General features: G+C 45.8%; 2 protein-coding genes across 9 annotated transcripts in view; both read left to right on the plus strand.

The window, feature by feature from the left end:
* TULP3 (TUB like protein 3) overlaps window positions 1-3157 on the plus strand; it is an 80590-nt gene extending 77433 nt beyond the window's left edge. Inside the window, exon 11 of the mRNA XM_081130548.1 lies at window positions 716-3157. Coding sequence (XP_080986674.1) covers window positions 716-849 — 134 coding nt within the window. The 3' untranslated portion in view covers window positions 850-3157. The remainder of the gene's footprint in view (window positions 1-715) is intronic.
* Window positions 1-14798, plus strand: part of TEAD4 (TEA domain transcription factor 4) — a 130145-nt gene that overhangs the window by 47568 nt on the left and 67779 nt on the right. Inside the window, exons 1-2 of one of the 8 annotated variants that reach the window (XM_081130549.1) lie at window positions 13182-13338; window positions 13776-13893. The exons of 1 other annotated variant lie outside the window; for it this stretch is intronic. The gene's annotated coding sequence lies outside the window, so the exon portion shown is untranslated. 6 more of the 8 variants (XM_081130552.1, XM_081130550.1, XM_081130554.1 and 3 more) reach the window with 6 other exon arrangements.

The following is a 14798-nucleotide window of genomic DNA, read 5'->3' on the forward strand; positions in this document are numbered from 1 at the left end:
TTCAGAGAGAGGAAAGGAGAGGGAGAGAGAGAGATAGAAACATCAATGATGAGAGAGTCATTGATTGGCTGCCTCCTGCACGCCCCCGACTGGGGATCAAGTCCGCAACCCAGGCATGTGCCCTTACCCAGAATCAAACCCTGGTCGCCCGGATCCTAGGTCGACGCTCAACCACTTAGCCATGCTGGCCAGACACCTCTTTCCCTTTCATACTGGTCAGGAGTAACCTCCCATTCCCTGCAGTTGAGAGGACTCATGATAGAAACTTTGCTCATGGTCAGTAGACGTTCTTGTTAACAACTCTTCCCATTCTTCTAAAAGTTTCCCATTTTAGAGACCTGCTGATTAACAGACCTATTTGGAGGATGTTTTTTCTGAATCTTCACAGGCTTTCCCCAGAACCAACACAGTATCTTTTTTTTTTTTTTTTTTTTTATAATTTTTATTTTTGTTTAAAGTATTACAGATGTCCCTTTTTCTCCCCAATGACCCTTTCCCCCCCGTTCCTTCCCCCTCCCCAGTCACTCTCCCCACCATTGTCCGTGTCCTTGGGTTGTGCATATATGCATATAAATTCTTTGGTTACTCTCTCCCCCTCCACCCCCTCTCCCCCTTCCCTCTGACATTTCGTCAGTCTCAAAGAACTTAATAAACTGACGAGCAGAATAGATTCAATACAGTATCTTCTAACATCACATTTCCTCTCTGTTTCTAGCTGATTATATCGTCATGCAGTTTGGACGTGTGGCAGACGATGTGTTCACTCTGGACTACAACTACCCGCTGTGTGCACTTCAGGCCTTCGCCATTGGGCTTTCTAGCTTTGACAGCAAGCTAGCGTGTGAATGAGACAGAGAGCACGTACAGAGCTGGACTTTCTCACTACAGTAGAGCTTTCGGGAGCAGATAGTTGCCTCCCTTGCTCTTCTTGGCCTAGGACATAAAGAGAGATAGTCTGCCCCTTTTGGAATAATCCCTGAATGTACGTATGTATATGTGTCTATACATATATGTATGTGCATGTATACAAATGTACACACACGTATATGTACACACGGGCACACACGCACGCGCGCACACACACTTCTCTGCCTTTCACAGACCTGGTCAAGGAGTACAGTTTAACATAAGTGAGAAATTATTCAAAGCATAGGAAGGCTCTTGTCCAGAGCACATTGGTGACTCCTGAGGTTTTTGCCCATAACAGATTCTGTGCCTCAAGAGCCAGATTTCCTATGCTTGGAAACTTACAGCTGGAACCAGGTACTAATAATTAAATACTTGGGTCTCTTTTGAAGACCTTTTCAAAGAGGGACAGTTCCCTAAATCGACTTGAGTCTCTAGGTCTGCAAACATTTTCTGTAAACGGCCAGATCGTCTCTGTAAGTGCAAAAGCAGCCATAGCCTATCCATACACAAGCGAGTGTGGCCATGCTCCAGTGAAACCAGGCAGCGGCCAGATTTGGCCTGTGGGCTGTAATTTGCTAACCTCTGCTTCAGGTATATCTCTATTCTCTCTGGACTTGGGCATTTCCAAAATGGGCTTATAATCATGAGATGATGAGTGGGAAATGGCTACCTCTAAGAAGCAATAGCCCCACAGATTGGATCCAAAGAGGCACTTGGCTGCATTCACTGTTATGAAGCATTACCTTGTTTTGGTGACAGTGGTTCCTATGGTATCATTTACCGTCAGAACTGGGAAACCCAAAGTCCGTGATCATTTTGAGTCCACACAGGTGGCTTAATTTTGCTATCCTACCCAGCACACCCATGGAAAAAGGCCATGTCAGCCACTTGACCTACCCTGAGAGAAGAACTAATGCACACTAGGAAACAAATCTCGAATTGTATTGTCTTTATCACAGGAAGTGTGGTATTTGTTTCTTAGAGTTAGTTTATAGTCCCCATGGTGCTTGGAGGTACTGATGCTCCAGTCCCCCTCTTTCCTTTCTTCCCTCAGAGCAGATTGGTTTGCACCAATCTCAGTCAAAGTGGCTGTGGCCAAATTTGTGATCAGTGATGTGAGAATTATATGGCTATGGCCAAATTTGTGACCAGTAATGTGAAAATTTTATATAGTTGTCTTAATTTCAGTTTAGACTGAAATCATAAACCTAAGAGGTGACTTAGTCTAGTTAAGACTGCGAGTAATTTGACAGTTGCCTTCACTTTCAACCCAGGAGTGTCTCCCATAACTGTGTTAAAATGGAGCCATTAGTATAGAGGGATACACATACCTGTAGACCGTGTAAGAAGTAAGAGATCATGTATCAAAACTTTCATTATCATTATCAAGAGAGATGATAGGAGAGGCTTGGTGAGGACTAACCAGCTGATTGTGAGCTCTGCAAACCTTGTTGGGCAGAACTTCGGGCCTTTCTTCTTGACATACTGTTAGCTCCCTGAAGCCTGGTTCATTGGTACAGATCAAGCTCCTGTCACTCTTCCTCACAAATCATGAGTTTTGCTAAGTCATTCAGATTATTAGCAGCTCCCAACAAAACATGACTCTGCTACCAGCCCAGCAGTCTGAGTGTATCTGAATCTTGAGAATCCAGTAACTCTGTGAGTTCTGCATTCAGCGTTGCTCAACTCCCAAACCTTCCTTTGTGCATTCAGCCATTTGTCAGCAGGGGGCAAGGAATCAGTGGCTGTTGCTCCATTCTGTTTCCCTTCTGTGGACTTCCTTTTTGTCTTTGCTTCCTGTTGTCCCGTGCTCCACATCAAATCGAAGTGTGAAAGAAGGTCTGGGAGATGAAAAGACCCTTGGCTCCTCCCCCACTAGCAAGTCCTACCTGCTGTGTTTTGACAAAATTGGTATCCATCTCAGGCATACCTGCGTCCCATCAAGTGCCTCCTTCATAGAAGTGCCCGAAGCCCTTCAGACCTCTGGCACTACCTTCCTCACGTACTGTCAAATGAGCTGCCCTCCTTGAAAACAGAGCTGTTCACTTATCTCAGGTTGCGGTAATTGACAACATCTGGAGAAGGGAGTCTCATGGCCTGACCAGATCCAACCCTGCTTCCTGCTCGCTCTGGCTGAGACATTTATACCCCAGCTTCATGTACTGCTGCTTGAATGTGCAGGTGATTGGTTTTACATAAGTCATATTTATACCTTTTGTATGCTATAGAAATAAAAAATAATTTATATAAAAATGGGAGTGTCGTCATTCTTCTTTTCAAAGTCCCATCCCTTACATAGTTCCACCATATCCTGTAATAATAATTTTCCTCACTTGGCAACAGGGAACTAATCTTCAAGGAAGATTAACTCTCATCCCAGGGTAGAGCAGGAGCCTGGAGACTGAGAAGTCTGCATCCCAGAGATTGTCTAGACTCATCATACACATGTCACCAAGAGTTTTCTGGACAGATGATGGAGCCAAGAGCCAAGCATGAGGGGGCCACAGAGGGTAGGATTTACCTTGTTCTGGATGCTGGCATGGGTCATCCTCCTGGATCATCTTTGTTGATATCACTTACTGATTCAGCAGCAAAACAAATTACCTAATAGTGAAATAGCCTTATCTCTTTCCATTAAGTGTTCACATTTTAAAGCTACTTTATATGGACAAGTTAAAAAAAGTATGTGTTCACAAGTTTTTATAGGCTTTCCTACTCTTACCAGTGTCATGGTGCAGAGTCACACGGAAAGCAGCAGGAAGAGCCTAAAAATCAGGGTGAAAGCTGGAGTGAAAGTTTAATTCTTACAGCTTTTCACATGATTCTTTTTGGCTAAGGTGCATGGCTGGCCAAACAGGTTGTGGCCAGCTTTATATACTTTTCAGTGAGGAATAATATCAATGATTATTGACATGAAAGCTATCAGCAAGTATTACTTAAAAACCTAAAACAGGCCTGCAAATGGCTCTTTTTGATCAGAAGTTTAGTGGATCATAAAAGAAACTAGCATCAATTCACTTTCTTTAGATAGCATTACAGGTGCAGAAATAAAGCAATGGGTCGACAGAGGCAAAATCCCTGGATTCTGGCCCTTTTCCTGCCAGTGATTTGTCATACGCCTCTTTCCTCATCTGTCAATTGAAAGAGCTTGAATTACATGATCTTCAATTTTTGAATGTCATGGTTCTCTCCACTCATGCTGGCAGCAGTCTGGAATTCCCATAAATGTGCTTTGAATTGAGCTCTCTGGTTACCTTCTGAACAGCTACAAGTTGTTGAAGGCTGAAGATACTGCTTGGGGGAGAACATACAAACCTTAGGAAAAAACCGGGGTGCCTGAGCAGGAACTAGAGAGGGGATATTCTGGAATGGTGGGAGTGCAGGATGTGGGAGAAGTATAGTCTTACACTGAGGAGGTTCAGGACCTTAACACTGCTTTTCCCCAAGCACTGGAGACCTCTTGCTTCATGGAGAAAATCCTGGCACGCTGCAAGCTGCCCTTCTCAGCCTCCAGCTCCCCTTCTGGATAGAATGGCTCCTGCCGGTGTACTCAGGCCGTATGTTTGATGTCTGCTTCTTTCCAGTCCATAGTCCCCTTTTAAACTTCCTCATGTGGACCCCAGCTAGGGGCTTGCCAAGGACTGACCAGATTCTGTCTCACCCCTCATACACGTTTCTTGACCAATTGCATACTGGATTTTGTCTCATTTTGGTCTCCTAGTTTTCAGAGTCAATGTATATTCTTTAAAAGTCTTACCGTTTTACCAACCAATACATAACTCCTCTCCACAAAAAAAGGATGGACGATTTGCCATCAGTGCTGTCAGAACTTTAGGCACGCCCTGATTATGCCACAGATGGTTTCATGGCACCACCTACTGACCAAGGATGCACATTACAAATGCATTAAAATGAGCACAGATTCTAGCCCAGGTGAGGGAGTCACAAAGGGCTCAGGGTGAGTTCAACAACTGGATCTTGTAATGTACCCACTAGAGTTGTGCTAGGGCTTGACTCTTTTCTGAAGAGTCAAGAAATATTTCTGGAGTTTAGAAACCAGTTGAAGTAGTCTAAGTAAAGTGCCTGGGATCTGGCATATAGTAAGCATTTGGTATAGGATGGTGGCAAATAATATATTTACTCATGTTCTTTTAAAGTAAAACAATGCATCTCAGTTGACTTTTTAGCCATGCAGTTACACAAAATAGTTTGTAAATGCTCATAAAAAAAACTGTAGATGGTTTTCCAGGGACTATGTTGAGAAGAAAGAAAAACAGCCTGTTTTTTCTGGGTGACTGAACATCCATGTTCTAGTCTCAGTCCTGATCCTACTTCCCATCTCTCTGTTTCTACTTGAAGGAAGAGCCCAGGCCAAAATAACCCTGAGATGTTAATGGAAGTTTTTAAAATATGAAATGGGCCTCCCTGACTTGCTCTGGCTCTGCTTAGTCTGCCATGAGGCCCAAGCTCCTTTATGTTGCCTTCCAGCCTGGCTGTGGCCCGGGAGCTGGGGTGTGAGAAAAGAGAGTGAACCATGTTGAGGGTGTACGGGTGGGGGGAGCCTCAGAGGGTCAGTTACCACCTTTTACTACATATTTTGGTTTAGCATAGTGGTTCTTAAGCCTCAAGGTTTTAACATCTAGTTAAGCACTATCTACCCAGGTTCTGTCCCTTATGATTTTCAAGGACTCCAAGAGGACTAATCCAGTAGTTCGCGCTCCTGTGCAGTCTTGGGGCAGGAAGGTTAGGAAGGGGGAATGGTCTGAGAGGAAAGGAGGGTGACAGGCAGGTGAGGGCTAAGAATTAGACAAAGATTTTTAAAAGAGTCTAAATGCAATTTCTAGGGTATTAAGGCATGCTCAGGACAAATTACATCAATGTAAGATAAAAATAGGATCTTAAAAATGTTCTGATTTTACTTTTGGTCAGTCTTATGTATTGAATACACAGATATAAATTTAAATAGTAATAATTTCATGTTTTTTTAAAAAGTTTAAAGACTAGTCCTGGCCAGTGTGGCTCAGTTGGTTAGAGTGTCATCTCATGCAACAAAGGGCCGTGGGTTCGATTCCAGGTCAGGGCATGTACCCAGGTTGTGGGTTCCATCCCCTTTGGGGCACACACAGGAGGCAACCAATCGATTTCTCTTTCATATTGATGTTTCTCTCTTTCCCCCTCTCTCTCCTCTCTCTCGAATCAATGAAAAGCATTTCCTCAGGTGAGGATTAAAAAAAAGAAATTACTTGCCTGGCCAGTGTGGCTCAGTTGGTTGAGCTTCATCCCATACACCAGGAGGTCACCCATTTGAATTCCAGTCAGGGCACATGCCCAGGTTTCGGGCTCCATCTCCAGTAGGGGGCGTGCAGGAGGCAGCCGATGGATGATGTTTCTCTCTCATCTGTTTATATCTCTCTCTCTCCCTCTCTCTTCCTCTCTCTCTCAAAATCAATAAAAACATTTTTAAAAACAAACAAAAAAAGTTTAAAGACTATATAATTAAAGCCTCTTTCCACATCTGTCCCCTAGTTTCCCTTGCCCTGTCCTCCCCTTATAGTTAACCACTTTTAGTTTGTTTCCAGTGTATCATTCCAGTTTCTTTATGCAAAAATAAAAATGTACTTGTAATTTCCCACCCTTTGTGCACAAAAGGTAGCCTACTATATACTCAGTTCAGTAGCTTGCTTTTTTCAGTTTTTATATCCTGGAGATAGTCCCATGTCAGTAACTACAGTCCTTGTTCGTACTTGTTTATGCTCCACAGTATTTCATTGTGGGAAGTACCGCAGTGGGGTTTTTTGGTTTTTTATTGATTGATTTTAGAGAGAGAGGAAAGGAGAAACATCAATTTTGTTGTTCCACTTATTTATGCATTCATTGGTTCTTTTAAAAATATATATCTACATGTTTATTGCTACTTTTTTGTTGTTTTTTAATCCACACCTAGGGAGACTATGTTTCCATTGATTCTAGATTTGGGGGGGAGGGGAGAGAGAGAGAGAAACATTGATGTGAGAGAGAAACATCTATCAGTTGTCTCCTGAGTGCACCCTGGCCGGAGGCTGAACCTGCATCCTAGGTATGTGCCCTGATTGGGAATCGAACTGGCAACCTTTTGGTGTATGGGACAATGCTCCAATGGAGCCACATTGGCCAGGGCTCACTGGTTAATTGTAGTATGTGCCCCGACTGGGGACTGAACCTGTAACAGCGTATCAGGACCATGCCCTAACCAACTGAGCTATCCGGCCAGGGTGTACCATTGTTTTTAACTAGTCCCCTATACACGGACAATGTGCACATTAAGAAATTTTATCAGCCCGGCCGGGCGTGGCTCAGCGGTTGAGCGTCAGCCTAGGATCCAGGTGATCGGGGTTCGATTCCTGGTCAGGACACATGCCCGGGTTGCGGGCTCAATCAATGACTCTCTCATCATTGGTCCTTCTATCTCTCTCTCTCCCTCTCCTTTCCTCTCTCTGAAATCAATAAAGATATATTTAAAAAAAAATTTTTATCAACTTGTTTGAGTATATACAGTGTTCCAGGGATCCGTGTTATTTTAATCTTTTTCATTCTTCATACTGAATAACTCCCACATTACACTTTTACACTTGGGTTCTCCCACAGTCTGAAATTCTTTCCTTAGCTCTGCAAGTGTTATCTAACTACCTGCTCAACATCTCCTTTTAGATGCTCCACAGCTGTGCTGTCCAACACCATATCCAGTCATGTGCAGCTATTTAAACTTAGATGAATTAAAATACAATTCAGTTCTTCAGTCAGACTAGCTAAATTCAAGTTCTCAATAGGCACATGTGGCTAGTGACTACCATATTGGACAAGCAGAAAAAGAACATTTTATCTTTGTTGAAAGGTCTGTTGGAGAGCGTTGGTCCACAGAAATCTAAACTTTAGGTTTTCAAAACTTAACTGTCTTCTTACCAATTCTCCTCCCATGTGGAAGTTGTTATTTGTCTAGTTCCCTGATTAGACTGTTAGCTTGAGGGGCAGGAATTGTGACATTTCTCTATCCCTAGTGCCTACCTAAGCACAGTGCCAAGGACATCATACATGATCAATAAATATGGAATGAAAAACTGAGGCTCATAATATAAGCGTTCCCAAGGTCATAATTAATATGTGGCCAAACTGTTATTTGAACCGAGATTGTAATTCCACAGTAAGGTCATAGTACATGACTATGTTAAGTTTCATTTTAAAAATATTGTATCAGAGTTACTGAAAACGAAGATTTTAACTGAAATTTAAGGCTGGAGGAAGCCTTTCCTTCCTTTTGATTTTTTAAAGGAAGATCCTATATATCTGATCCAAAAGATCCCCTGGGAACCTCAGAAAAGCTCTGAGAATTGTGTGGAGAAGGCTTCAACCACTGGGCTCTGGAAACCAATTGTTTTGCTTCAGTTGGAACTGTATTAGTTTGCTGGGGCTGCCATAACAAAATACCACAGATTGGGTGGCTTTAACAGAAATTTATTTCTCACAGTTCTGTAGGCTAGAAGTCCAAGATCAAGATGCTGGCAGCTTTGGTTTCTTCTGAGGCCTCTCTCCTGGGCTTGTAGATGGTCTTCCTCTCCCTGTGTCTTTACATGGTCCTTCCTCTGTGAGCTGTGTCTTAATTTCCTCTTCAGATAAGGACACCAGTCAGATTGAATTAGGGCCCACCCTAAAGATCTGATTTTAATTTAATCACCTCTTTAAAGACATTATCTCCAAATCCAGTCACATTCCAAGGTACTGGGCATTAGGACTTCAACATGAATTTGGAAGGGGGAAACAGTTCAGTAGCTTATACTGTTCCCTAGATAGTAGACGCAGAGTCTCTTCTCTTTCACATTTTTCTTTGATGAAGAGACAATAGAACTAATACTATGCTTATCAAATTACAGACTGCTTTTATTCTATAGGGGAAAAAGATTCCAAACAACTTTGATAAAAGCGTGTTTTGTCCTTCAAAACACAAGATGCAGTTCAGTTGTGACAGAGTGAAGAGTCTTCTTAAGGAAAAAAGCAAATGGAAATACTGTCTGGGAGGTTAAACAAGAAAAGGAAGCTGAGTCCCAGCTGACCACAGTAGAGTTAGCATATCACACTTTTGAAGGAGGGGCGGGCATGCTTGGGATGACCTCAAAGCAGATTTGCCTTTTACCTGAAGGCTAACAAACCACCTTTCCTTGACTCTGTCCTAGTCAACTTATTAGCCTATTAAATTCAGTTGTAGGTGTTTTGTTTTTTTCTTAAGATGTGGAAAAGTTACAGAAGGGTTAGAGAGATGGTTCTAATTAACGCTTTTTCATCTCATTATAAAAGAAAGGCAAATTTGCCGGGCCAGGGTGGCTCAGTGGTTGAGCATCGACCTAGGATCCAGGAGGCTGCGGTTCGATTCCCCATCTGGGCACATGCCGGGGTTGTGGGGTTGATCCCCAGTAGGGGGCTTGCAGGAGGCAGCCGATCAATGACTCATCATTGATGTTTCTATCTCTCTCTCTCTCCCTCTCTTGTCCTCTCTCTGAAATCAATTAAACAAAAAAAGGTGGGGGGCAAGTTTGCCCTGACTGGGTAGCTCAGTTGGTTAGAGCATCATCCCAATACGCAAAGGTTTCAGGTTTGATTCCTGGTCCAGGGCACATACAAAAATCAACCAATGAATGCATAAATCAGTGGAACAACAAATCAATGTTTCTCTCTCTAAAATCAATAAATTAAAATTTTTTTTAAAAGCCTGGCGGGGTAGCTCAGTTGGTGAGAGTGTTGTCCCAATGTGCCAAGATTGCGGGTTCGATCCTTGGTCAGGGCACATACAACAGTCAATCAACAAATGCATAAATAAGTGGAACAACAGATCGATCTCTCTTCCCCTCTCTCTCTAAAAATCAATGAAAAGTAATAAACTTTTTTTAAAAAGGACAAGTTTGTTATAGAAAATAAAGAATAAAAATGAGAAGATAAAGAAATTCTTTATCTTCAACCTGTCAGAGATAATCACTCTAAAATATTTTTCAAAAACAGAATCATTCTATATACAGTTTTAAAAATTCTTTTTCACTTATTATATCATGAACGTGAGTCTGGTTTATTATAAAAACATCTTGTTATTAACAGCTGTAAAGAATTTCATCACATAGATGTGGCTGAATTTTAAAAAATGTTTTTATTGATTTTTTTTTTTTTTTAGAGAGAGAGGGAGAGAGAGAAACATTGATCGGCTGCCTGCTGCACTAGCCCACAACCCGGGCATGTACCCTTACTGGGAATTGAACCGGAGACCTCTCGGTGCATGGGAGGATGCTCAACCAACTGAGCCACACGGGCCAGGGTATAGATGTAGCTGACTTTGAATAACACAGTATCATATGGATAATTTGTTTAACTATGACCATAGAGGTTGGAAAAACAAAATTTATTAAAGGAATGGAAATTATACCAAAAAACATGGTAAGAGTAATTAATATGATTTTTGGCTTTCATTTTGGAGTACAGACAGCACAAATACCCTCTCCACATCAAGAGGGGCTCTGACCACACCCACTTCTTTCAGCATCACTCATCAGCAAGCCTGAGTGAGGATCCATTTGTAGGACTAGGTAGAGTGGTCTGGATCACTAGGAAGTGAGGGGAGTTGTGGACTATACAGTGTAATTTGAGGGGAACCATACGCATCTCTTCTAGCTGGATCCAGACAGATGAAATATTTCCACCAATAGATTCATTCCTGAGGGTCAATGAATGAGAGTCCTGTCCATTAAATGTAAATACCCCTAGTAAGGGCGGGACATGTGCATAAAATCAGTCTTTCACCCTTCAGAATTTCTACATCTAAGAACTTTCCTTTATGCAGAGAGACCTCAACAGCTTGGGTATTAAACATTGTTACCCCAGTAAATTTAATAAAGTATTATTTTAAAAAAATAAAAGAATAAAGTGATATACCAAATACAAAACACACACACAAAAAACAGGTTGGGAACATGACATTTCTGAAGGCACAGAGCTCTCTAGAAGCCTGTAAGGGTGTGGACCAGGAGGCTGAAGTCCTGAGGTCACACCATTGCAGCTGGGATAATTTATGGTCTTGGGATCAGTTAAAATTTGGAGGGAATAAGCCAGTCTGATCTCCAAATTTCCTTTCAGTAGTCCGTGCTGAACTGACACTCAAAGGTGGTTCTATCTCCACCCCGGGCTCTATTCTGCCTTCCACTCAATCCTCTGAACCTGGCTGGATCCACCTACCAACTCAACCTATTCCTCCTTTTGTTTGAATTACCTCAGTTAATGGTACCACCAATCATTCAGTTGACAAAACTTAGTGATTTTTGTTTCCTCTCTCACCCTCGCAGCTCCACCCAGTCACCTGTTCTTATTGATTTTGCCTCTGGACTATTTCCTAGACCCTTTCCCACATCCTCAACTTCAGGACCACTGTCTGAGTTTAAGGAACCTGATTCTCCAATACAGCCCCAACACTGGTGCCAGAGGAGTCTTTCTGATATTGGTACTGATTATGTCACCCCTGGGTCTAAAGGGCCTTTTGATACCCAAACTCTTCAGCACCCGATCCAATGATCTTCACAACCTGGCATCCACTTATTGTAATCTATTCTCCCCAGCTCCTGTTCTCCAGCCACACCAGTTTACAAGACTTCTCCTAACCACCCCTTCTGTACCATACCTTTGTGGGTATTCCAGTCTTAATTTGACAAACTCTCATTTATCTTTCAAGAACGAGATCAAATATTCCCTCTGTAACTTGAATTTCATTGTTCCTTACTTTGGTTTCCCATTGAACTTTGTATAACTGTCTTGTCTTCCCTCCTAGATTATGAACTTCTTGAGCGCAGGGCAGGGACCTACCCCTGCACCCAGCATGGTGCTCAGTCAACAGACACTCAGCAAATGATTGTTATATTAAAGGGTTAGCGCCTATATTCTGTCCTGTGCTGCAATCTTTTCATGTGTATGAGGTGTGGCCAGGTCCTCCTGTGACTCATTATTTAATAAGCATACCAGAATTTATATATGCAAATGAGACTTTGCTGCCTTCACCTTATGAGACTGGATACTTCTTCCAGAGATGCGGTCATTGCTGAAAATATCTTTGGAATATCTCTCAGAAACTTCGGCATTTATAGTACTCTCTTTTCAATATCCTGTGGTAGCATTTTAAATTTTTTTCCGGTATTTTTCTACACATCTATGCACACACCAAGCTGGTGCTGGATGAAAAGATAAGATAAATCGGACATTTACTCAGTTTTCAAGGAAGTTTCTGTTTGATGAGGGAGGTAAGATCTGGACAACCACTGAAATTCAAAGTTAAGTTGTAACAGTCCAGAGATGTTGAATTTGATTTTTGGAAAAAGCCCAAAGTCCTTTGCTTTCAACCTCCCAACAAGGTCGATGACAGAGGTCTGTGATGACACACTGCTTTAAGCCAGTGTGTTCTGAAGATTTCCAAACCGGAGCCCAGTGAGTTTCCAGTATCTCTCAAGACACTACATTCTTCTGGTGCGTTTGTTTAAAACTCAGACTCCCACTTTACGGCAGGGCTCTTCCATGTGCAGCCTTCCCAGCGAAATGATGAGCTCTTCGAGGGTAGGTGCTGAGGTCTTACCCTTCATTATTTTCACAGCACCTGGCAGACACATGAGCCCAGTTGGATAAATATTCGCTGCGTTACTCCTCTCCCCGTGTGTACTTTGTGGTGACAGCTCAGCAGATCGGCAGAAGAGAAATGCTGAAGGGCTAACGCCAGGAGGGACGCGGGGGCACCGGCAGCCGACCTGGGGCTGGAGCCCGGGGTTCCTGCTTCCTGGTCCCGGCGGGAGCCGCTGCGCGGAGCAGCCCTTCCTGCGCGCCGCGCCCGCCCTGCCCGGGCCTTTCCTGCCCCGCGCGGAGGGACCTAGCCCGCAGCCGGGGCCGCGGGGGGGCCGGTGGCGACGCCGGAGCCCAGTCCACCCACAGGACACCCCCGCCCCGGCTCCGAGCAAGGTTTTCAGCTCCTGGGAAAGAGTCGGACACTCCGGCCGGAGGAGCGGGAACTGGGGTCTAGGGCGGGAGGGAGAGTCGCGCAAAGAGATCAAAGGGAGAGTTTGTGCGGCGGGCGCGCCTGGGGCCGGATCCAGAAACTGAGGTCAAAGTTGGAGTCGGCGAAGCCGCGCCGCCGGCCCCGCGCCCTCCGCCCCTCCCACGCCCCGCCCCGCCCCGCCCGGCAGCCCCCTCCCCCGCCCACCCCGGCCCAGTCTCCACCCCGAGGGGCCGGTGGCCGGGCTACCACTCCCTCCAGCTCCCTCCCTCAGCTGCGCGCATCTCATACCAGCCCTCATTCCGCACATTCCAGGCTCCCTCCTTTCCAACTCCAGGCCGGGGTGGGAGGGCCCGCAGCTCCGGCTCGAGCTCCAGCCGCCTGGTACCCAGGTGAGTGCCCGGCCGCCGCGCGTCCCGGCCGCGCCGCGCGCTTCGCTCGCTCCTTTCTTCCCGCCTCGCCCCTTCCCGCGCTGGACCCCCGGGCTCCGGCCGCGCGTCGCGCTCCTGCTTCTTCTCTTCCCGCTCCGTCCCGGGCCCGACCCCTCTCCCGCTTCCCCCCCAGCCCTCCCCGCGCCCGCCCGTTTCCCCGGCTCCCTTCCTCTGGCCGTTGACTCACCACTCCAGGAATAGGGATCTCCAGTGTTTTCCCGGCAGTCCCGTTCTGGGAAAACTCCTCCCTCCTCGCTCCGCTTCGCTCCGCTCCGCGAGCGGCGAACTTGGGGCGCTGGGCCGGCGGGGTTCGCGGCCCCGCCTTCCTCCCCGCCCAGCGGGTCGGCCTGGGGGCGGGAGCCGGGTCTCCGCGGGCTGACCCCCTCCCGTCCCTGCAGAGCCTGCGCCGTGCGCCCCGGGACTCGGCGGAGCCACGGCTTCGAGAGTTGGCTCTCGGAACGGACTCCGTGGAACTGGCTTAGCGCAGCCGCCTCGCCTTCCCGCACTCTGGTACCGGTGAGGCCGCGGCGCGGGGAGGTGCGGGGAGGAGCGGGGAGGCGTTAGCCCTTCGCCTGCGGACAGGCACTGGGGTGGTGGGGCGCGGGAGGAGCTCCGACCGGATGGCCTAGGAAGAGAGCGGGGCACATGGAGGCTCCGTGGACTGCAGTCCGGGTGAGATACGAGGGACGTGGGGAAAAGGGAGCCTGGGTTGCCGAAAGGAGCAGAGGCAGAACTGAGAACCCTGGCGATGGAAGAGGCGCAGCATCCATGCCTTTCATCCTGCTGCGCCCTTTTCGGGGTTGCAAGACAGCCCTGGAGATAGGTGTGTTGGTTATTTTAAGTGCGGGGGTGGGGGTGCTGGACTGAGGTCCCTGCTCTGCAAGGCTTAGAAGCTTGATGTGCCCGTGATGGGGACCGGTGGATCTAGGGAGCAGAACTCCCAAACTCCAAAGCAAACATTTCTCGGGAACACGCCCTCTGTGTACAGACGCGTAAAGGGGTTTCTGGTGAGCTCATGTAAAGTAATCTGACTGTCCTGTCTTAGCTTTGAGTGTATGTGAGGGTGGTATCTGTTCACATATGAGTCAGTTGGCCTAGTAGGTATATTTGTTTGAGTATATTTCCACTTAAGAAAAGTACTGTCTGTCTGAAAGTGTGCCTGTGAGTACTTGTGTGTCTCTAAGTGTGTATTTTTCTATGAAGATGTTGATTTGGGGCATGACTGTTCTTCCTACCTGTATAACTGTGGGCCAGAGACAGTGTCTCTGGTTGTATGTGTGCAGGATGATCTGACTGAGTTTGTTGGAGCTTGTGGCCCCCAGACTTCGTTTGCCCTGGACTGGGCAGAGCTGGAAGGAAGCTGTCTCTCTGAAGGAGAGTGGGTTCTGTTCTTGCCGGAAGCAGTTTAGAGAACAAAGCTG

Source organism: Miniopterus schreibersii (genome assembly GCF_964146895.1).
Source record: "Miniopterus schreibersii genome assembly, chromosome: 2".
Lineage (NCBI taxonomy): Eukaryota > Metazoa > Chordata > Mammalia > Chiroptera > Miniopteridae > Miniopterus > Miniopterus schreibersii.